Source organism: Oncorhynchus keta, chromosome 1, assembly GCF_023373465.1.
Source record: "Oncorhynchus keta strain PuntledgeMale-10-30-2019 chromosome 1, Oket_V2, whole genome shotgun sequence".
NCBI classification, from domain to species: domain Eukaryota; kingdom Metazoa; phylum Chordata; class Actinopteri; order Salmoniformes; family Salmonidae; genus Oncorhynchus; species Oncorhynchus keta.
Window position 1 is genome coordinate 65874740 of NC_068421.1, and position 24044 is coordinate 65898783.

Below are 24044 nucleotides of genomic sequence, written 5' to 3' on the forward strand. Positions count from 1 at the left end.
GTGGGGAAGAGGAGTCTGGCATTAGTGCTCTTTAGAGCTTGGGGTAACCAAGAAAAACCAGAAAAATACATCCATCTCCTCTTTAAAAACCTTAAGTGAAGGGCCTCCCAAGTGGTGCAGTGGTCTAAGGCTGTGCCACTAGAGATCCTGGTTTCAAGTCCAGGCTCTGTTGCAGCCGGCCGCGACCGGAAGACCCATGGTCCAGCGTCGTCCGGGTTAGAGGGGAGGATTTGGCCGGCAGGGATGGCCTGGTCACATCACGCTCTCGTGACTCCTGTTACGGGCCGGGCGCATGCACGCTGACACGGTTGCCAGGTGTACAGTGTTTCCTCCGACAATTTGGTGTGGCTGGCTTCCGGGTTAAGCGGGCATTGTGTCAATAAGCAGTGCGGCTTGGTTGGGTTGTGTTTCGGAGGACGTACGGCTCTCAACCTTCGCCTCTCCCGAGTCCGTACGGGAGTTGCAGAGATGAGACAAGACTAACTACCAATTGGATACCATGAATTTTGGGGGAGAAAAAAAAAGCACTTCTATCTATCTATCTATCTAGAGATAGAGATAGAGATAGAGATAGAGATATCTCTTAAGTGGTCACAGTCCCAGGACTGAGGGCATCGGGATTCTCGTGAGTGTTTTTTGTGTGCGTTTGTGGCCAAGCAGACATCTACACAGCTTCATGTTTGTGTCTAAGAAACAGACAGGTCCGGTGTCTCTCTTGTTCTTCCTCTATCAACAACGTTTGAAGAGGCAGAAAAGAGAATTCCTAATAAATACAAACGCCGGATATCAAATCCTTGCCTGACGACTCATACTGAATTTAATTCTGCTGCCCTATCACTACATACATTCAGTCTGACACTTCCAACGTAGTCATTTCTGCTTACATCAAAGTGAAGGGCTTGGTACAAAACAACACACCAATCAGAGTATCAAAGCCAATGTCTATTCTGGAAACACCGCTTTACCCACGTGTGTTCAGGCTCTGGCCCAAGCCATTGATTTCTGGGACCAATCCGAACGATTTGAATGCGTTCACATTCGACAAGATGAGGAGTTCAAATCCAGACTCAAGGTGGAGAAGAAACGTTAGATGTTAGGTGTTTGGCCGGAGCGATGTGAATGGGTAGCAAGGAAATCAACTGAATAAAAAATAAAGAAATCCTGGCCACGACTGTATATTGTGAATTTGAAAGCGACGTCAACCTACTTGCGGGGAAATGCATGCTCATGGTTATGTTTACGACAGTAATAGTGCTGGCTTGGAGTGAGGGTAAAGTATCACAACATGGACTGATTTTGACACCTGTGAGAAGCTGTATTGTTTGAACACCTGCATCCAAAGACACATGACATAGAACAGGACTTTCCCTCTATTCATGTCAGACTTTTAGAGTCATTTACCCCACTGACCAAAATCATTCCATACCAATTTTCACATTGAAAAGTCCTACCATACACTTACATACCAAGAACTGTTGAGCGGGCCCCTGCTGTATTTTAAAAGGTTAAGAAAAATGCTATCAATATGACATGGACCTCATAATTGCAGAGGGACAAAGCCGTTAACATTACAAACAAAGAGGGAAAGAGAGTCCCTATTGCTCTCTATTTCTGTTATGTCAACACAAGCCCATATCACCATGATGGAAGGGATCCTTCTGCTGGACTAGAGCAGCTTATAAAACCAGAGGACGGTCATGTAGGCTTGTATCTGCAGCTTTGGCATGTTCACACATTCTGTTCCAAAAAGAGCTTTGTCTAACCAGACAATCCCTCCCTATGCTAGTGTACCACACCCACCCCCACTAACCACCAGACATTGGAAAAGCTCACCAATCTAGCCCACCCTTCACTCAGACACCTCACCCCCTCCCCGTTAGGCTTTCCACACAGCATGACCCAGTTAACTGCATTGTCGCACTCCAACCAACCATTTCCCCCCAGTGTGGTACTCACAGGACGCAGAGCTCTGAGGGACATGCCTCGTCAAAATGCACAGGCCAAAGCTGACCCTAAAGCTCCTCTCTCCTCCCTTACGCAAACAAACGACTGTTCTAGTACTCTCCACTCCTATAGACTGCCAGCAGGAATACCAAAAGCATCGTCTGGTACATCTGCGGTACGTTCTACATCAGCTGAGCAGCAGCACACACAGGCAAAGTTAATCCAGGATCCTTTTCGCTCTGACAGGAAGTACAGACTTTCTTTTAAAAAAAAGAGAAAAAAGGCAGCACAAGCCCATGTGACAAGCAACAACAGCTGCTCTGATTGGATAAAGCTGAGGTGCAGATGTCTGGCTGAAAGAGTAAGCAGGACTCTGATTTGGTCCAGGTCACATGACCCCGCTATGACTCCACGCTTACAGTGTTTGCAAGCAGGCAGCCAGTCAGCAGTGTTGGGTGGGGATCGGAGAGAGTGAGGCAGAGGGGAGGAGTGGGTTAGAGAAGGAAAGCAGAACAAAAGGCACATAAACAACTGGAGGGTAGAATTAAGGCTGGTGAGAGAAAGGAGACCTATTTGTGAGCCACAAAGGGCACAGACCAAAATAAGAGATGGAAATTAGCAGTTTAGAGAGCAACTAATACACAGCACTCTTTAAAAACAGGCTTTCATAGATAAACATGATGCCCATCATCCGGCAACAGTCTAAACAAACCGTGCTCCTAACCACACAGAGACACTCTTACTGTGTCCAGACTAATTTCCTTATATTCTCAGATGACCAATTAACCCTTTCACTGATTAGAACAAGAGTGCTTTTGCCTGCCATCAGTGTCCCAGTGCTACTAGTTGCGATGAAGCTGACAGAGGCATGATATTAATTCTATATCCCAATTTCCTGCATCCAAAAGACCTCAACAAATAGCATGAAAAGGTTATTTTGACAACACATGCTTCCAAAAGGTGAAACAAACTGCTATTGCTTAATGTTCTCAACAGTTCCTCTATTATTTCCTGTGGTCTTAGGTAAAAGAACAAATTGAAGAAATACAGTTCAAATTATGTTCCCTCTGAAGGTTAATACACAGACACACTTCAAAAAATGTGTTTTACAATGCAACAGCAGCTAGAGTTATCCCCATCATTTGAGAAAGTTTATTTCAAATAAAAAGTTAATAAATAAAAACTCTCCTCTTTAGCTGAACTCAATGGCTTGGGACTAGTACCCCCAGTATTACTAGAGTGAAGCTGGTCTGAACAGATGAGTGACTTACCTGCAGTTGGAGGGTGTGACGGAGAATAGTCCCCTCTAAGGCATGGATCCACTTCTCCCGTTCGTCTGCATCTCGAGCTGAGAAGAAAAACACACAAAACACAGCAGATGAGCCATAGTCGAGATAGGAATTATTACAACAGCAACAGAGTGCTTCACCTAGTAGTAACTTTGTAGCTACAAGAAAGACTAGAGCACCTCATCTGTGCTCATCTGGCCCAACAAGTTAACTATGTGCTCATTGTGCTGTGCCTTTGCAGCTGCTAAGGGGGTTCTTGCAACCCTTCTGGTGCGTCGCTGGGCAAGAGACTTTCAAGGCAGGTCTCCTGACGAGACACAGCCTGTTGCCAGGCTGCACCCTCAGAGCAAAGACACAGAGCAAACAAAACGTCTGACATTTACACTGAAAAGACCAGAGAGGCCCTCCACTCTGACGGACAGATGATAAGCTGTAGACCATACTATTTACCAAGAGTGTTTCCATCTATACATTTCGTAGCTGTCTATTTACCACAACAAACCAATGCTGGAACTAAGACAGTACTCAACGGGTTGTATAGGGCCATAAGTAAACAAGAACATGCTCACCCAGAGGCAGCGCTCCTACTGGCTGGTGACTTTACTGCAGAAAAACTGAAATCCGTTTGACCTCATTTTTACCAGCATGTCACCTTTGCAACAAGGTGTGAAAAAAAACTCCAGATCACCTCACACACAGAGACACATACAAAGCTCTCCCTCCATCTGGCAAATCTGACCCTAACTATCCTCCAGATTCATGCTTACAAGCAAAAACAAAAACATGAAGTACCAGTGACGTGCTCAATACAGCAGTGGTCCAATGAAGCGGATGCTAAGCTATAGGACTGTTTCGCTAGCAAAGACTGGAATATGTTCCAGGACTCATCTGATGGGATGGAGCAGTTTACCACATCAGTCACCGGCTTTATTAATAATTGCGTCGACAACGTTGTCCCCACAGTCACTGAACGTACAGTCGTGGCCAAAAGTTGAGAATGACACAAATATACATTTTCACAAAGTTTGCTGCTTCAGTGTCTTTAGATATTTGTCAGATGTTACTATGGAATACTGAAGTATAATTACAAGCATTTCATAAGTGTCAAAGGCTTTTTATTGACAATTACATGAAGTTGATGCAAAGAGTCAATATTTGCAGTGTTTGACGCTTCTTTTTCAAGACCGCTGTAATCAGCCCTGGCATGCTGTCAATTAACTTCTGGGCCACATCCTGACTGATGGCAGCCCATTCTTGCATCATCAATGCTTGAAGTTTGTCAGACTTTGTGGCTTTTTGTTTGTCCACCCGCCTCTTGAGGATTGACCACAAGTTCTCAATGGGATTAAGGTCTGGGGAGTTTCCTGGCCATGGACACAAAATATTGATGTTTTGTTCCTCGGGCCACTTAGTGATCACTTTTGCCGTATGGCAAGGTGCTCCATCATGCTGGAAAAGGCATTGTTCGTCACCAAACTGTTCCTGGATGGTTGGGAGAAGTTGGTCTCGGAGGATGTGATGGTCCCATTATTTATTCATGGCTGTGTTCTTAGGCAAAATTGTGAGTGAGCCCACTCCCTTGGCTGAGAAGCAACCCCACACAGCATCTCAGGATGCTTTACTGTTGGCATGACACAGGACTGATGGTAGCGCTCAACTTGTCTCCTCCGGACAAGCTTTTTTCCGGATGCTCCAAACAATCGGAAATATATCCTTGCCTGTGAAGCCCTTTTTGTGCAAAGCAATGATGATGGCACATGTTTCCTTGCAGGAAACCATGTTTGACAGAGGAAGAACAATGATTCCAAGCACCACCCTCCTTTTGAAGCTTCCAGTCTGTTATTCGAACTCAATCAGCATGACAGAGTGATCTCCAGCCTTGTCCTCGTCAACACTCAAACCTGTGTTAACGAGAGAATCACTGACATGTCAGCTGGTCCTTTTGTGGTAGGGCTGAAATGCAGAGGCACTATTTTTGGGGGATTCAGTTCATTTGCATGACAAAGAGGAACTTTTCAATTAATCTGCTCACTCTTCATAACATTCTGGAGTACATGCAAAATGCCATCATACAAACTGAGGCAGCACACTGTGAAAATGTATATTTGTGTCATTCTCAAAACGTTTGGCCACGACTGTACATATCCCAAACAGAAGCCATGGATTATAGGCAACATCAGCACTGAGCTGAAAGCGAGAGCTGTTGCTTTCAAGGAACAGGACACTAATCCGGACGCTTATAAGAAATCCCGTTATGCCCTCTCCAACGAACCATCAAACTGGCAAAGCATCAATACAGGACCAAGATCGAATTCTACTACACCGGCTCTGACACTTGTCGGATGTGGCAGGGCTTGTAAACTACTACGAATTAAAAGAAACCCAGCCGTAAGCTGCCCAGTGACACGAGCCTACCAGATGCACTAAATACCTTCCAGGGTTGCGTTGAGGCAAGCAACACTGAATCATACGAGAGCACCAGCTGTTCCAGACGACTGTGTGATCACGCTCTCCATAGCCGATGTGAGTAAGACCTTTAAGCAGGTTAACATTCACAAGGCCAGGTGGATTACCAGGATGAGTACTCCTGAGCATGCGCTGACCAGCTTCACTGACATTTTCAAACTCCTGACTGAAACTAATACCTATACTGAACAAAAATATAAAATGCAACATGTAAAGAGTTGGTCCCACGTTTCATGAGCTGAAATAAAAAAAGGTCCCAGAAATTTTCCATACACACAAAATGCGTAATTTTCTACGATTTTGTGCACAAATGTGCTTACATCCCTGTTAGGGTGCATTTCTCCTTTGCCAAGTTTTGGCAAAGGAGAAGTGCAGTTGTCACACAGCATAATGCCACAGATGTCTCAAGTTGAGGGAGCGTGCAATTGGCATGCTGACTGCAGGAATATCCACAAGAGATGATGCCAAAGAATTTAATGTTAATTTCTCTACCATAAGCCACCTCCAATGTTGTTTTAGAGAATATGGCAGTAAGTCCAACTGGCCTCACAATTGCAGACCCTGTGTAACCACACCAGCCCAGGACCTCCACATCTGGCTTCTTCACCCGTGGGATCGTCTGAGACCAGCACCCCGGACAGCTGATGAAACTGAAGAGTACAGTGGGGCAAAAAAGTATTTAGTCAGCCACCAATTGTGCAAGTTCTCCCACTTAAAAAGATGAGGCCTGTAATTTTCATCATAGGTACACTTCAACTATGACAGACAAAATGAGAAGGAAAAAAATCCAGAAAATCACATTGTAGGATTTTTTATGAATTTATTTGCAAATTATGGTGGAAAATAAGTATTTGGTCAATAACAAAAGTTTCTCAATACTTTGTTATATACCCTTTGGGAGGTCAAACGTTTTCTGTAAGTCTTCACAAGGTTTTCACACACTGTTGCTGGTATTTTGGCCCATTCCTCCATGCAGATATCCTCTAGAGCAGTGATGTTTTGGGGCTGTTGCTGGGCAACACGGACTTTCAACTCCCTCCAAAGATTTTCTATGGGGTTGAGATCTGGAGACTGGCTCGGCTACTCCAGGACCTTGAAATGCTTCTTACGAAGCCACTCCTTCGTTGCCCGGGCGGTGTGTTTGGGATCATTGTCATGCTGAAAGACCCAGCCACGTTTCATCTTCAATGCCCTTGCTGATGGAAGGAGGTTTTCACTCAATCTCACGATACATGGCCCCATTCATTCTTTCCTTTACACTAATCAGTTGTCCTGGTCCCTTTGCAGAAAAACAGCCCCAAAGCATGATGTTTCCACCCCATGCTTCACAGTAGGTATGGTGTTCTTTGGATGCAACTCAGCATTCTTTGGTCTCCAAACATGACGAGTTGAGTTTTTACCAAAAAGTTATATTTTGGTTTCATCTGACCATATGACATTCTCCCAATCTTCTTCTGGATCATCCAAATGCTCTCTAGAAAACTTCAGATGGGCCTGGACATGTACTGGCTTAAGCAGGGTGACACGTTTGGCACTGAAGGATTTGAGTCCCTGGCGGCGTAGTGTGTTACTGATGGTAGGCTTTGTTACTTTGGTCCCAGCTCTCTGCAGGTCATTCACTAGGTCCCCCCGTGTGGTTCTGGGATTTTTGCTCACCGGTCTTGTGATCATTTTGACCCCACGGGGTGAGATCTTGTGTGGAGCCCCAGATCGAGGGAGATTATCCGTGGTCTTGTATGTCTTCCATTTCCTAGCAATTGCTCCCACAGTTGATTTCTTCAAACCAAGCTGCTTACCTATTGCAGATTCAGTCTTCCCAGCCTGGTGCAGGTCTACAATTTTGTTTCTGGTGTCATTTGACAGCTCTTTGGTCTTGGCCATAGTAGAGTTTGGAGTGTGACTGTTTGAGGTTGTGGACAGGTGTCTTTCATACTGATAACAAGTTCAAACAGGTGCCATTAATACAGGTAACGAGTGGAGGACAGAGGAGCCTCTTAAATAAGAAGTTACAGATCTGTGAGAGCCAGAAATCTTGCTTGTTTGTAGGTGACCAAATACTTATTTTCCACCATAATTTGCAAATAAATTCATAAAAAATCCTACAATGTGATTTTCTGGATTTTTTCTCCTCATTTGTCTGTCATAGTTGAAGTGTACCAACCTATGATGAAAATTACAGGCCTCTCTCATCTTTTTAAGTGAGAGAATTTGCACAATTGGTGGCTGACTAAATACTTCTTTGCCCCACTGTATGTCTGTAATAAAGCCCTTTTGTGGGTAAAATCTTATTGGCTGGGCCTGGCTCCATGCCCTCCCGGGCCCATCCATGGCTGCTCGCCTGTGAAATCCATAGATTAAGGCCGAATTAATTTATTGCAATTAATTTATTTTCTCATATGTAACTCAGTAAAATAGTTGAAAGTGTTGCATTTATATTTTTGTTCAGTATACATGTTTCAAGCAGACCACCATAGTCCCTGTGCCCAAGAACTCAAAGGTAACCTGTCTAAATGACAGTAACAGTCACTGTGTGGAAAGCTATCTTCAAGGCAAAAGGAGGCTACTTTGAATAATCTCATATATATTTAGATTTGTTGAACACTTTTTTTGATTACTACATGATTCCATATGTAATATTTCATAGTTTGTCTTCATTATTATTCTGGTCTGAGAGTCTTTAGGTCCCTTTTGGCAAACTCCAAGCAGTCTGTCATGTGCATTTTACTGAGGAGTGGCTTCTGTCTGGCCACTCTACCATAAAGGCCTGATTGGTGGAGTGCTGCAGAGATGGAATGTTCCTTTTGGAAGGTCCTCCCATCTCCACAGTGGAATTCTGGAGCTCTGTCAGAGTGACCATCCCTAAATTAGCAAACATGTTTTTTTTAAACTGTCCTCGCTTTGTCATTATGGAGTACTCTGTGTAGATTGATTTTAGAATAAGCCTGTAACGTAACAAAATGTGGAAAAAGTCAAGGGGTCTGAATACTTTCCGAATGCACTGTCACTCATCTATTTGTAGCAAACAAATATGATCTCTCTCTGATCAAATACATTTAGTATGCAATGATGTTGCTTAAAGTGAAGGTCTATTATTTTGCTCAAAAGCCCACAGAGGTTGTGAAATATGAACAAGAGTTTCTGCAGTTTCTGCGTTTGAGTCCAGGCTTTGTCGCAGCCGGCCGCGACCGGGAGATCCATGGGGCGGCCCAGAATTGGCTCAGCATCGTCCGGGTTAGGGATTAGGGGAGGGTTTGGCTGGCAGGGATATCCTTGTACCATCGCGCACTAGCGACTCCTGTGGCGAGCCGTGCGCGCTGACACAGTCACCAGGTGCACGGTGTTTCCTCCGACACATTGCTGTGGCTGGTTTCCGGGTTAAGAGGGCATTGTGTCAAGGAGCAGTGCGGCTTGGTTCGATTGTGTTTCAGAGGACGCACGGCTCTCGACCTTCGCCTCTCCCGAGTCCATAGAGTGGCAGTGCTGAGACAAGACTAACTACCAATTGGATACCATGAAATTGGGGAGAAAAAAAGGGGTTAGTTTTTTTTAAAGTAAAAGATTCAATTAAAATATGATGGCTATTATTTTCAAATCGGTATCATGCTGAAGGTAAGACCGACCCTATGCCTGCTCCCTAACAAAGTGGAGCGAAACGTGCATTAAAAAAAAGTATGGGCTTGGGCTCAGTTTCAAAATATTTTTTTTTAAATTGACAGCGGTTCAACACGTTCCCGTGACACAGGTTGTGTGGGAAAATATGTATTTTATTCTGTTATATTCCATTATAAAATATATGCGTGTTGACTGTGATTGGGTAGGTGTTACTTGTCTATTAAATGAACAAAATAAGGAGCTATCGATTTCATTTGACATTAAAACTTAAAATATGCTATATTCTTGCCTTTTGAAAATGCATTTTATTATTCGTATGTTTCTTAAGACCTGCCTAAACAAACAAATAATGGATTTATTTTTGGTGTATATTTAAATGGAATTATTCAAATCGACGCCCAACCACATCTGCACACCACTTCTACCACTGGTCCCCAGCATTCCGACATGCACACAAGTGGTATAAAAGGCGTATGCAGGCAAGAATGTGGTAATAATGGGCCTGTTTTTAAGGGGGTCATATAAAACATTGCACAATTTGTTAGTTACAGGAAAAATATAGTAAATCCTACGTGAAAACAGTAGTAGTTACCACTTGGTTGCATGGCATGTAAAGACCTAATGATGCATCTCCCTTCTACCTTAAGCTCTTTGTGTGACAGTGAGGATGCACTGTTTGGTCAGTTCCACACCTATCTGTGATCTGCAAGCAATGTGCCATCTCTGTGTGCCATTTACAGTGCATCCCAAACATGGCCACTCCTTACTAACAGAGGGATGCAGTCTCATGAGAGGATACACCATCTGTCATAACACCAACAATCATTACTGGGGTCAGTCTTGAGTGTGATATAAGCTACAGACATTGCTGATGAAGTGATAGCAACAGCAAATCATTAACACTAATATAATATATTGAACACTGACATAACTTGGAGACCAATAAAACTATTGTTCTGTACAGCAAAAACACTTCAGTTTTGATAGTCCTCATGGTTATGATTTCCCTCATTCGCATAATATGAACTGGGAAAATCTGAACTCTTGGTATGAATGTGGTGGTTTGAGGCCCAGGCTGGTCAGAAACCTGTGCAGTGCCTGAGTGTTCAACACTGAGCCCAAACAGGCCATGACATGGCACGTTCTCACAACCCAATTAGGGCCTAATGCTTCCCTTCTCCCCAGGAAGGTAGAGTGGCTCCTCTGGCTGAAAGCAAAGTGCAACTCCTGGGCCAGTAGTGCACAAAGAGGCCATTCTCTAGAGCATGTCTTATTACGGATAGCCAGGCACAGAGATACAGAGATGGGCAGTGGAAAAACCAGAGAGCCTTCAGCAAGGTGACAGTGTTCAGACAGGCGCTAGCAGTGTGTCTAACAAGCAGCAGATGACATGACTCCATTTCCTCTCTGCTTATTAAAAAACACACTACTCCAAACTGCTCTTCAGGATTCCTCCAAAGGATGTGAATTATTTACTGTTCACCTCTTCTTCCCATCATTTGGCTAAATGAATGGAATGTTCTGTAATACAAAGAGAGAAGCTAGATGGCGTGACGCACAACAGTTTTTGGTAAACACAATAACGTAGTATCTTGATTGGAGGAGAGAGAGGGGGTTGAAGTAAGTTGAGACTATGCCGTGGGACATTGAGGTAAGTTGTGGTATAGTACATTACATTGCATTACTGTGTCATTGCGCAACACACAATGAAAAAGAGTTGGTACCTAGTAGAGGTCGACCGATTAATCAGAATGGCCGATTAATTAGGGCCGATTTCAAGTTTTCATAACAATCGGAAATCGATATTTTTGTGCGCCGCTTTGGCAATTTAAAATTTTTTTTTTTTTACACCTTTATTTAACTAGGCAAGTCAGTTAAGAACACATTCTTATTTTCAATGACGGCCTAGAAACGGTGGATTAACTGGCTCGTTCAGGGGCAGAACGACAGATTTTCACCTTGTCAGCTCGGGGGAACCAATCTTGCAACCTTACAGTTAACTAGTCCAACGCAATAACGACCTGCCTCTCTCTCGTTGCACTCCACAAGGAGACTGCCTGTCACGCAAATGTAGTAAGCCAAGGTAAATTGCTAGCGAGCATGACATTTATCTTATAAAAAACAAATCATAATCACTAGTTATCATCAACCATGTGTAGTTATTACTAGATATTATCTAGCGTGTCCTGTGTTGCATATAATCTGACTGAGCATACAAGCATACAAGTATCTAAGTATCTGACTGAGCGGTGGTAGGCAGAAGCAGGCGAGAATTCATTCATTCAAACAGCACTTTCGTGCATTTTGCCAGCAGCTCTTCGACGTGCGTCAAGCATTGCGCTGTTTTTGACTTCAAACCTATCAACTCCAGAGATGAGGCTGGTGTGACCGAAGTGAAATAGCTGGCTAGTTAGCATGCGCTAATAGCGTTTCAAACTTCACTTGCTCTGAGCCTTGGGGTGGTTGTTTCCCTTGCTCTGCATGGGTAACGCTGCTTCGATGTGGTGGCTGTTGTCGTTGTGTTGCTGGTTCGAGCCCAGGGAGGAGCGAGCAGAGGGACGGAAGCTATACTGTTACACTGGCAATACTAAAGTGCCTATAAGAACATCCAATAGTCAAAGGTTAATGAAATAGTCCTATAATAACTACAACCTAAAACTTCTTACCTGGGAATATTGAAGACTCATGTTAAAAGGAACCACCAGCTTTCATATGTTCTCATGTTCTGAGCAAGGAACTGAAACGTTAGCTTTCTTACATAGCACATATTGCACTTTTACGTTCTTCTCCAACACTTTGTTTTTGCATTATTTAAACCAAATTGAACATGTTTCATTATTTACTTGAGGCTAAATGGATTTTATTGATGTATTATATTAAGGTAAAATAAGTGTTAATTCAGTATTGTTGCGATTGTCATTATTACAAATACATTTTTAAAACCGGCCGATTAATCCGTATCGGCTTTTTTGGTCCTCCAATAATCGGTATCTGCGTTGAAAAATCATAATCAGTCGACCTCTAGTACCTAGGCACTTATTTGTCTCTCTCCTTGCTGAATGAATAACGTCAATGAATAGGTGATAGAAACTGATAATTGTGCACGACTGCACGATTGAATAATGAATGAACTGAATGAGGATGAAGAATAAATTTAGAACACTGTAAGACTTGCTCTTCTGTTCCGCGTGCACAACAACTCACACCCGTGAAAATACCTTTTTTTTGTTGTTTCTACTTTGTCAGAAGTAGCTGTAACTGGACTGTAGCCTATTAGTAAAGATTTGTATAACTAACCCAAGACAGACCAGAGACTGTCATTTCCAATGGGAGCAAATTCAAATTCTAGTGGGCAGAACAAGCAAGAAAGTGTGCAGAGCCAAGCATGAGCTAGTGAGATCCTACTGGCATGTTCTAGCATTTGTTTGCATATTTCTATTAGGGAACGCCTACTCTGAAGTACGCGGGTGCAATAACTCCATTCGCCCTTGCACTCCTTTTAAACAATGCACATTTTAGAAAATTTTAGAAAGTCTCCAAAACACAGTCCACTCTGTTACAGATCCTAGTTTTGGAAACAGAAAACTGTATGGAGATCAAATGTTTAATAGATCAGAAAATTAGCAGAATGTCAGACAATATTTTACATGTAACAATTTATTTAGACAATTTCATTGATTCATTTAGGCTATTTTGACTCATTATGAACCAAAGGCACAAATAAGTACCGACACATTGTTTCTTAACATCTTCACTAAACAACATTTTTGACCAAGTTAATATGCTTATGTTGTTTGTGTTCCAATTATTTATTTGTGACTTTATGGGAAATGAATGTCAACAAATTAAATCAAATAAATCCTAATGAAGAATCCGAAATGTGTTGTGAGCTTGTAATTTTTCCAACACCTTTTTTAAATTTATTTTAAAATTTTTTTTTACATATTTTTTAATTTTACCTTTATTTAACCAGGCAAGTCAGTTAAGAACACATTATTTTCACCACACCTATTAGCCTATAGAGTTATATAGAGTTCATTTTTAATCAATGTTGAGAACAAGCATATTATTTTTCATCAATGTTGAGAACAAGCATATTAAAGCTGTAACATTGGCTACCCCCTCTACTGTAGGCTACATACTACAGGCAGTAAAATCTTTTGAAAAATGAACCTGGTAATCTTATAAAATTTACTGCAGCCCTAAGACCTATCGGTTTAATAACCTTTTACTGCAGTGGGCTAAATCAAGGTCAGAGTGTTTCGTGGTAGTCTTAAAACAAATCTACTTTGAAACAAAAAAAAAGTATGCACCTCACACACATTGTTATGGGCTTAAAAAAAGTTTAAAAAGACACCCATACCATGTCAGATAGAGCTGAAATGTATTACATTGAGTTTGCATCCCAATATTACACATGATATACATCACAGAAGACTGAAATAACAAAACTGTTAGACATCGAAACACTGGATTTTCAATGTTGAATAAACAATGTTGATTATGAAAATCATTCCACCCATGAGGCCACGAGGTCATTTGACTGCAGGAAAGGGCTACCCTTATGAATTAATAAATTATTACATTGAAGAAATAAGGGGCTTCGTGTTCCATTACCAAACAGAATACGATAAAAAATTAAAATATATTTACACATTGACAACTCAAAATCGCTTTGAAATAGCCTTCTAATAACCTAATGAAAGTCGATAGCTGTATATATATCAATATATTGTTTTTTATTATTATTTTGTTTGAATCCTTCTCAAAACCTTAACCACTTGGAATGAATGCCTGAACTGTTAACCTTTGAGTTTTTTCTGTTTTAACACTGTAATCACGTGTAATTAACCCTGTTTACCAAGCAGAGAGACAGAAGGGGCTTCTTATGGTTAATACGTATATGATTATATGTAATGATTTATTTGAGACCGGAATGTTAACAACAGAAAGATGCATTCGGTGGCAATGGTAGATTCAGGCGGAGAATGACTCGTTGAAGGGGGTGAGGGAGGAGATGGTCAAGGTCGTGCGGAGTATAGGCTTATGCACTCACTGTGAATGGCTGATGTGAGTGCCCTTTGCTCAATGTAATTGTTGAGAAATAAAATGTACTACAGAAAGCTTGGGATGCACTTCTCAACAGACAAAGTGCACTGTAAATACGCTACAAAGCTATGAGCCAGGTGTAAATTATTTGGCAGCCATACCTATTCAATCAATTCATTGGAATACAAAGGAAGCAGGACAATAGACTCTTGTCGAGTTGATTTCTATTTTTAAGGGACTTGAAATGTATTAACAGATGTTTTAGGTAGGCTATACATATGCTACTGTAAAAGGCATGCTCTTAGGCCTACTGCTCAATGGTGGTTATAGAAGGCTATTAGTCTACTAATGATAATGACATTACTTACAATTATTAAAATAAGAATAATTATAATAACAAGAAAAATCAAGAAGTGTAGGAGGATAGAACAAAATGTGGGAAAAGTCAAGGTGTCTGAATAATTTCCAAATGCACTGTATGTTGACGTAGGCCTTCACGCCAATAAGGTACGTTAAACAGGACACACTCTTAGGCCTTATAGTTGGACGTCATTTCAATGACTTTATTAAAATAACCTTCAACCCACCTGTCCCTGACTTTTCCTAGATGTGAAATTACAGTAACAGTAGGCCTACTTTTAGATAAATATCGTGAAAGAAACTGAGCATTTCATCCTCAATGCGCCATGAAAGTCTGTTGCACCGTTTAACAGTAGAACAGTCGGGACTTGGGAGTACCAATGGCCACCAGTCTAATAAATCCATGTAATATACACAAAGTAATCCATTAATATGTTGTATAGGAAGGTCATAAAAAAACATAATAGACAAGGCAGAATACTAAGAAAGAATGCTTTATGCTATAGTAGCGGAGGCTATGCCTGCGCCATGTCAGTGAAATTAACATGTTCATTTAGCGGACATCACACGTTTATATTTCTCAGTCCTACATACACTATGTGTTCTAAACATTAGGAACACCTAAATATGCATTGCACCCCCTTTTGCACTTAGAACAGCCTCAATTCGTTCCAGGATGGTTCTATGACTCTTACAATAACCCAAACTACTATCTCTCTCTGCTCTCCAGGACACCATTAACAGTGTTAAAGCCCGGCTGGGGAAGAGCCTTCAAATACAGACTGTGCTCAAAGCGTTCGAGGCTTGCGATCGGGGCATGGACTCGAAAGTGTTCCACAGTGGTGCTGTCCCATAATAACTCCAATGCTTCCCACAGTTGTGTCAAGTTGGCTTGTAGTGGATCTCTACTGTGAATATCTCATTCAATCTCATCCCACAGATGCTCAATTGGATTGAGATCTGGTGACTGGGTAGGCCACCGCAGTAAGCCAAATTCACTGTCATGTTTGTGGGACCATTCCTGGACAATCCTAGCCTTGTGGCGTCATCCTGCTGAAACAAATCTATTTGCATATGGATACATTGCAGACATGAAGGGATGCACCTGATGGATGTATTGTTTTCTCCATACCCTAGTCCTCCCATCAGCGTGAAACAGCAGGAACCGGGATACATCAGAACAGGCTATGTGGTTCCAATTCTCTAGTGTTTTAGCTCATTAGCCCACTGCAAACGCAGTGATTTGTTTTTTTTTTTGCTGGAAGAATTGTAACTCTTTAAGGTTGTCGGCCACCATACCCCATTCGTGTCAAGGTACAAGGACTTGTGTATTCATTTATGGGTCTTTGGGAACCAATGTTGTACCGGACTGTCATGCATAAAACAAATAATGAAAGAAAAGCATTGACAGTTTGAATTTTGTAAAGTTAGTGTGGGAGAGGTGGAAAAATGATTGTTATCAATAAATGACAAACCTCCTGGCATTGACAACTTAGATGGAAAGCTACTGAGAATTGTAGCCAATTCCATAGCCACTCCTATCTTTCATACTTTCCTCTAGGCTCAGATTAAAAATCTTTGTCCTCAAGACCTGGAAGGAAGCCAAAGTAATTTCGCTACCCAAGAGTGGTAAAGTGGCCTTTACTGGTTCTAACAGCAGACATATAAGCTTGCTGCCAGCTCATAACACACTGTTGAAAAAAATGGTGTTCAACCAAATACAATGCTATTTCTCTGTAAACAAATTAACAACAGACTTTCAGCACGTTATAGAGGACACTCAACATGCACTGCACTGACACAAATGACTGATGATTGGTTGAAAGAAATGGATAATAATGAGATTGTGGGAGCTGTACTGTTAGATTTCAGTGCAGTCTGATATTATTGACAATAACCTGTTGTTGAAAAAAAACGTGTTATGGCTGTTCAACCTCTGCCGTATCGTGGATTCAGAGCCATATCATGGATTCAGAGCCATCTAATATAACTTTTCTTTAATGTGAGGGTCTCTAATGTCAAACATGTAAAGTGTGGTGTACCGCAGGGCAGCTCTCTAGGCCCTCTACTCTTTCTATTTTTACCAATGACTTGCCACTGGCATTAAACAAAGCATGTGTGTCCATGTACACTGATGATTCAACCATATACGCATCAGCAACCACAGCTAATAAAGTCACTGAAAAGCTTAACAAAGAGTTGCAGTCTGTTTTGGAATGGGTGGCCAGTAATAAACTGGTCCTGGACATCTCTAAATCTAAGAGCATTGTATTTGGTACAAATCATTCATTAAGTGCTTGACCTCAGCTGAATCTGGTAATGAATGGTGTGGCTGTTGAACAAGTTGAGGAGAATAAATTACTTGGCATTACCTTAGATTGTAAACTGTCATGGTCAAAACATATAGATTCAATGGTTGTAAAGATGGGGAGAGGTCTGTCCGTAACAAAGAGATGCTCCGCTTTTTTGATACCACACTCCAAAAGCAAGTTATGCAGGCACTAGTTTTGAATAATCTTGATTATTGCCCAGTTGTGTGGTCCAGTGCTGCAAGGAAATACCTAGTGAAGCTGCAGCTGGCCCAAAACAGAGCGGCACGTTTTGCTTTCATTGTAATCAGAAGGCTGATAATAATACTATACATGCCAGTCTCTCTTGGCTAAGAGTTGAGAGACTGACTGCATCACTTCTTTTTATAAAGAAACATCGTGTTGAAAATCCCAAATTGTTTGCATAGTCAACTTAAACACAGCGCTGATACACACTTATCCCACCAGCCATGCCACCAGGGGTCTTTTCACAGTTCCCAAATGCAGAACAAATTCAAGAAAGGGAACAGAATTATATAGAGCCCTAATTGAAGGAACTTCCATCTCATATTGCTCAAATGAAAACAGCAAACCTGATTTTAAAAACACAAAGCAGCACAACGCATCTCCCCTATTTGACCTAGATAGTTGTGTATGCATTGATATGAAGGCTACGTGTGCTTTTAAACTTTTTTTTATTTTTATGTAGTTCTGTCTTTGAGCCGTTTTTGTCCATTGATGTTCTGTATTATGTCATTAGGTATTGTGTTTTGTATGGATCCCAGGAAGAGAAGCTGCTTCTTTTGCAACAGCTAATGCGGATCCTAATAAAATACCAAAATTGTAGCCCTTCTGACAGAGCAACAATGGGATTCTTTGTCCACAGAGTGGAAGAGCGGGCTTTCAAACTCCCACCTATTCCCCTCTTTGGATTGGTGGATACATGTTATTTTAATACTTTCAGTACTCGATGGAGGGGGGGGGGGAGCACAGCATTAGCAAAGGAACAACATTAGCGCATTTAGGCCTCAATGTCCTGCTCATAGGCGGTGCGTGAGTTGGGGGAGCTAATTTTCACCCCCAAAAATATGAAGCCTTCTATTCCTAATGTGATGAGTAAAATGGATATTCATCATTTAGGCTAATATTTATTTTCTACAGAATCTTTTTTTAATACAACTTTCAAGTGACAATGAACCAATGATAGACAGTGAATATGCACACTCACCAGGGATATTCTCTGCTAGTGCCATTAACTGTTTGCTCAGTCACTGTACATTTTTATAACTAAGACTGATCTGTCTTTTCATCGCCGTCTCTTAACAGCAATAGCCAATTGCTTTGTACTGTATTTTGTTTTTTTTATATTGTGACATGCCTGGCTCGGCCTCTCTTTTATTGACTCAACAATCTATTAGGTAGCCTATTTTCCAAATCCGCTGCCTTCCGACACGCTCTACGACTTAACAATCCACAGCTTTATTTTCCCCCACTTTTTTTTTAAACAAGCAAATGATCCTCCAAATCATGCTTTCTAGTGTAGTACACACAGGATTCCCATAATCAAATCTAGAGTTGGCTTTCTATTCCGCAACAAAGCCTCCTTCACTCACACCGCCAAACTTACCCTAGTAAAACTGACTATCCTACCGATCCTCGACTTCGGCGATGTCATCTACAAAATGGCTTCCAATACTCTACTCAGCAAACTGGATGCAGTTTATCACAGTGCCATCCGTTTTGTTACTAAAGCACCTTATACCACCCACCACTGCGACCTGTATGCTCTAGTCGGCTGGCCCTCGCTACATATTAGTCGCCAGACCCACTGGCTCCAGGTCATCTACAAGTCCATGCTAGGTAAAGCTCCGCCTTATCTCAGTTCACTGGTCACGATGGCAACACCCACCCGTAGCACGCGCTCCAGCAGGTGTATCTCACTGATCATCCTTAAAGCAAACACCTCATTTGGCCGCCTTCCGTTCCAGTTCTCTGCTGCCTGTGACTGGAACGAATAGCAAATATCGCTGAAGTTGGAGACATATCTCCATCACCAACTTCAAACATCTGCTATCTGATCAGCTAACCGATCGCTGCAGCTGTACATAATCTATTGGTAAATAGCCCACCCATTTTCACCTACCTCATCCCCACAGTTTTTATTTATTTACTTTTCTGCTCTTTTGCACACCAATATCTTTACCTTTACATGACCATCTGATCATTTATCACTCCAGTGTTAATCTGCAAAATTGTAATTATTCGCCTACCTCCTCATGCCTTTTGCACACAATGTATATAGACTTTTTTCTACTGTGTTATTGACTTGCTAATTGTTTACTCCATGTGTAACTCCGTGTTGTCTGTTCACACTGCTATGCTTTATCTTGGCCAGGTCGCAGTTGCAAATGAGAACTTGTTCTCAACTAGCCTACCTGGTTAAATAAAGGTGAATAAAAAAAAAATAAAAAAAATATTTTATAGATCATCATTATTATTTAAGTATATTCAGTGGGTTTGATTGGCAAAGAAAAGAAAAAAGGCTTATTTCGTTGTGAAAATACAATGTGCCTACGGCAATGCAACATTGAAGCGCAGTTTTGTGGACAGAATTTAATTGTTCACCCATGACTCCGTGGCCATGCACGCTTCCACTCAAGTTTGCAGATGTTAACAGCAATAGGCTTGATAACCAACAACGACGAGACAGCCTATAGGGAGGTGGTGAGGGCACTTTCCTGTGGTGTCAGGAAAATAAACTCACTCAATGTCATCAAAACAAAGGAGATGATCGTGGACTTCAAGAAACAGCAGAGGGAGCACCCCCCCTATCCACATCAACGGGACAGCAGGGGAGAAGGTGGAAAGTTAAGGTCCTCAGCGTACACATCACGGACAAACTGAAAAGGTTCACCCACACAGACAATGTGGTGAAGGCGGTGCAACAGTGCCTCTTCAACCACAGGAGGCTGAAGAAATGTGTCTTGTCACCTAAAACCCTCACAAACTTTTGCAGATGCACAATTGAGAGCATCCTGTCGGGCTGTATCACCGACTGGTACAGCAACTACACCGCACATAACCGCAGGGCTCACCAGAGGGTGGTGCGGTCTGCACAACACATTACCGGGAGCAAACTACCTGCCCTCCAGGACACCTACAGCACCCGATGTCACAGGAAGGCCAAAAAGATCATCAAGGACAACAACCACCCAAGCAACTGCCTGTTCACCCTGCAACCATCCCGAAGGCGAGGTCAGTATAGGTACATCAATGCTGGGACCGAGAGACTGAAAAACAATCAGGAAAATCAGGTTAAACAGCCATCACTAATACAGAGGCTGCTGCCTCTCTGTGTTAGTGGCTGCTGCCTGTTATGGGTGGTGTAGACTTGAAATCATTGGCCACATTAATAAATGGATCAATAGTCACTTTAATAATGATGTTTACATACATCTTGCATTACTCATCTCATATGTATATGATATTTTATACCATCTTTCCTATGCTGCTCGGTCATTGCTCATCCATATATTTATAATGTATATATTCTTATTCCATTAGATTTGTTTGTATTAGGTAGTTGTGGAATTGTTAGATTACCTGTTAGATATTGCTGCACTGCGGGAACTAGAAGCACAAGCATTAGGCTACACTCGCAATAATGTCTGCTAACCATGTGTATGTGACCAATAAAATGTGATTTGATTTAAATTTAAGTCAGGACTAAGCTAGTTCTACTTAAATGAATCCAGATTTACAAAACACTTTCTGAGATGTTATTAACTTCAGATGTATTAGTTCTAGATTAAGGAGTCCCAGTTAAGGTAAATAAGGCCTAACAAATTCATCTTTGTGAAGCCTGCTTAGATTAACGATGTGCACTTGGTGCTAATCAGAGGATGCTGCAATAACCCGGGATGGGACACATAAGCATTGTGTGGAATTGGAGCAAGTCACCTAAAACAAACAATGGACGGAGGTAAAATATTAATTTTATATACAAAACACTCTTCAGCAAATTGTGTCAAACCACCCAATTATTGACAACAAACAGCATGATTCAACAGAAAACGAGAAGAATGCCTGGACTACCATGTGTAATGAATTCAAATTAAAAGGTAAACAAAAGGAAGCTCCAACAACTTCATCTAACTAACTTCATCCAACTTCATCCAACTTCATCTAACTATTTATCGTTGGCCCACTTTTACAAATCAGAGTCGCTTTGAAATGTTAGTTATTGCATAACAGTGGGGCCTAAATGTATGTTTTACATAATTTCTAATATAATTGCTATATTGTCTCATGTTTCTAAGGTCCTGTGGAACAACAAAAATCTACTTGAAGACAAATGCTTTTGCTCGTAGGGAGTGTTAAGACTGTTAAGACCAGAGACAGATGAGCTGGGGGACTTTACCGGGATAATTGATAGCCAGCAACCAATGGAAGGTATCCCAGATGATGACCATTTGGACAGTTTAGATGGGGGAACGTTTCAATCCTCATATGGTAGGACACATTCATTCAACATGTGCCATCCCCAGACTGCAGAGAATATGTAATGTTGTCAGTCATCTCTTGCAATTCCATAATAAAAATGTAATGAACTTAACTCTTGAATAACTAATGTTCTCTAAGGCAGCAATGTAATAATTTTCTAGAGGCGGATGATCGCCATAGTTTGGAGGAGACTTCTCTTAAGAGGATGAAGGTCAGCCCCCTACATCTGCAGCAGCCAGGAGGGAAGATTGGAGGACAAAGATTAGAGGCTGAGAATGCATGAGAAACTGGCCATGGAATTTCATGAGCACAAGCTAATGTAAAAGTATGATATGAAGATGCAAATCCTTTATGTTGAGTTGGTTATGAAGCAAGAGAGAAACATTAAGCATCAGCAGTACGAGGTCCTGATATTTCCATTCCTGAATCAAAAACCTTTGTTACCAATCCATGGCTATTGTTTGCTTCAATCACTTAAGCCATTTTTGTGAGAAAATTCTCTCTGCAGGCTTGTACATTTCTGTCATTGTCTGCCTCAATCATGGTAACATCTGAGTCATCCTCAATGCCAGGATCTGGGCAGCCATGCTGTTTAAGGCAATTGTGAAGCACTGCGGTTGCTTCACAATGCCTTCAGTGCACGGGGAACAGTGGGTTAAGCCTTGCGCAGGGGCAGAACGAAAGATTTTTACTTTGTCAGTTCGGGGATTCGATCCAGCAACCTTTTGGTTACTGGCCCAATGCTCTAGGAGGTGAACAACAAGTTAACCTGTGCATGCCCACTGTCACCAAATATGGTTCCACTCCGTTGTCCTCCTTCAAGCTGAGCATACAAAGAGGAGTTTTGGAAAATCCTTGAGTCATGAGTTGCCCCTTTCCAAACGTACAACAATGTTGGAGAACTGCAAATTGGAAGCACCCACACTGAGTACATTTATTGACAACCAGTTTAAGATTCCTACACTCCTCAGCATCTGCTGTAGAGGGACACGATGGGAATATGACATCCATCTATACAGCCAATTACTTGTGGGAAGTTCCCATATTCATAGAACTCTACCTTGTTGTTGGCTTGGGCAACAGCATCAGGGAACTTGATGTCATTGTCTTTCAGTTCACATATAGCATTGCAGTCTTTTTGGACTATTCTGCATACAGTCAGATCACTTGCACCACACAAATATCCTGTTTCACGACAGAAGGTTACAGAAGCCATAAACCTCAAGGTGATCAGAACTTGTAGGGAAGGAAGGATGGACCTTCCCCAAAGAGTCAGATGAAAGGCTTGGTTCAAGCAAACAAATGTCAGTTGCATTTTCTTAGTACATACGTAAAAGGACACAGGAATTGATTTAATCAAAATCCTTCAGTGGGTTGCTCCTGTCTAGAAGCACCCTTCTGTCTGGCCTTGGTGGTGCTCTTTGATCATCATTGAAATAGTCTAGTTAATCCATCTTTCTCCGTTGCCCAGAACAACCTGGGGGCACACATCAATTCATCTGAAGTTAAACATGCCTCTGTCCAGGTTAAATTTAAGCCTTTATTTAGATCTAGCTCCAAATCATCCCTCTGGAACACAGACTTTTTAAATCTAGGCTAGGGAAAGTCAGACTACTTTAAAACATGTCTTAGAAATGCAATGTCATTTAGTCCAGTTTAAAAATGCAATTTAGTCTAGGATTAAGTTTAATCTGTCCGCGAAACTGCCCTTGAATGATTCAAGGAAATATGCCTATTTTGTTTGTTGATTTCCTAGGGCATCTGAATAACATAATTATACATGAACAATAATTTTGCATAGCTTGTTCTTTTAAATGGTTATTATAGCTGATTAAACTTAATTTCTCACCAGAATGAGGCTGTGACTTGAGGTTCAGCTCCATCTGGGCCTTCACTAGGGCTCTACATAGGCTTGGAACCCGACCTCTGTGCGTGTGCTCTCGCTGTTCACACCGTTGGTGACGGCAAGATGGAGATTGTGGCCAAAGCAATTTAGCCACGGCCAGTTCAGTTGCCACAATGTTGGCCCCGGTGTCTGTGGTGATACAGGGCAGTTTATTTTAGTCAAGGGCCCAGTCAAGCCCAAACGCAGGACGTCAGCCAGGTTGCCGGCTGTGTGGGATTCTGCCGGCTGTGTGGGATTCTGCCGGCTGTGTGGGATTCTGCCGGCTGTGTGCGATTCCGCCGGCTGTGTGCGATTCCGCCGGCTGTGTGCGATTCCGCCGGCTGTGTGCGATTCCGCCGGCTGTGTGCGATTCCGCCGGCTGTGTGCGATTCCGCCGGCTGTGTGCGATTCCGCCGGCTGTGTGCGATTCCGCCGGCTGTGTGCGATTCTGCCGGCTGTGTGCGATTCTGCCGGCTGTGTGCGATTCCACCATGTAGGTTGTTTCTAAACAGTGGGATTTAAGTGTCCAGTCATATTTATACTTGACCAGTGCAAAAACAATTTTTATTATTTATTTAAAAATATAAGACATCTTTTAGCTGTCTGAACTTCCACCTTGTTGAACAA

The 24044-nt window shown here is 42.0% G+C and overlaps 1 protein-coding gene across 4 annotated transcripts in view; it reads right to left on the reverse strand.

Annotated features, from left to right (window-relative positions):
- The window catches only part of osbpl9 (oxysterol binding protein-like 9), a 48107-nt gene that overhangs the window by 15730 nt on the left and 8333 nt on the right, over positions 1-24044 (reverse strand). For 2 of the 4 annotated variants that reach the window (XM_035782227.2, XM_035782216.2), the window contains exon 4: positions 3216-3292. In XM_035782227.2, the coding sequence (XP_035638120.1) occupies positions 3216-3292 (77 nt within the window). Of the gene's footprint in view, positions 1-1956; positions 2191-3215; positions 3293-3412; positions 3434-24044 lie in introns of those variants that run through there. The other 2 variants (XM_052458032.1, XM_035782235.2) reach the window with 2 other exon arrangements.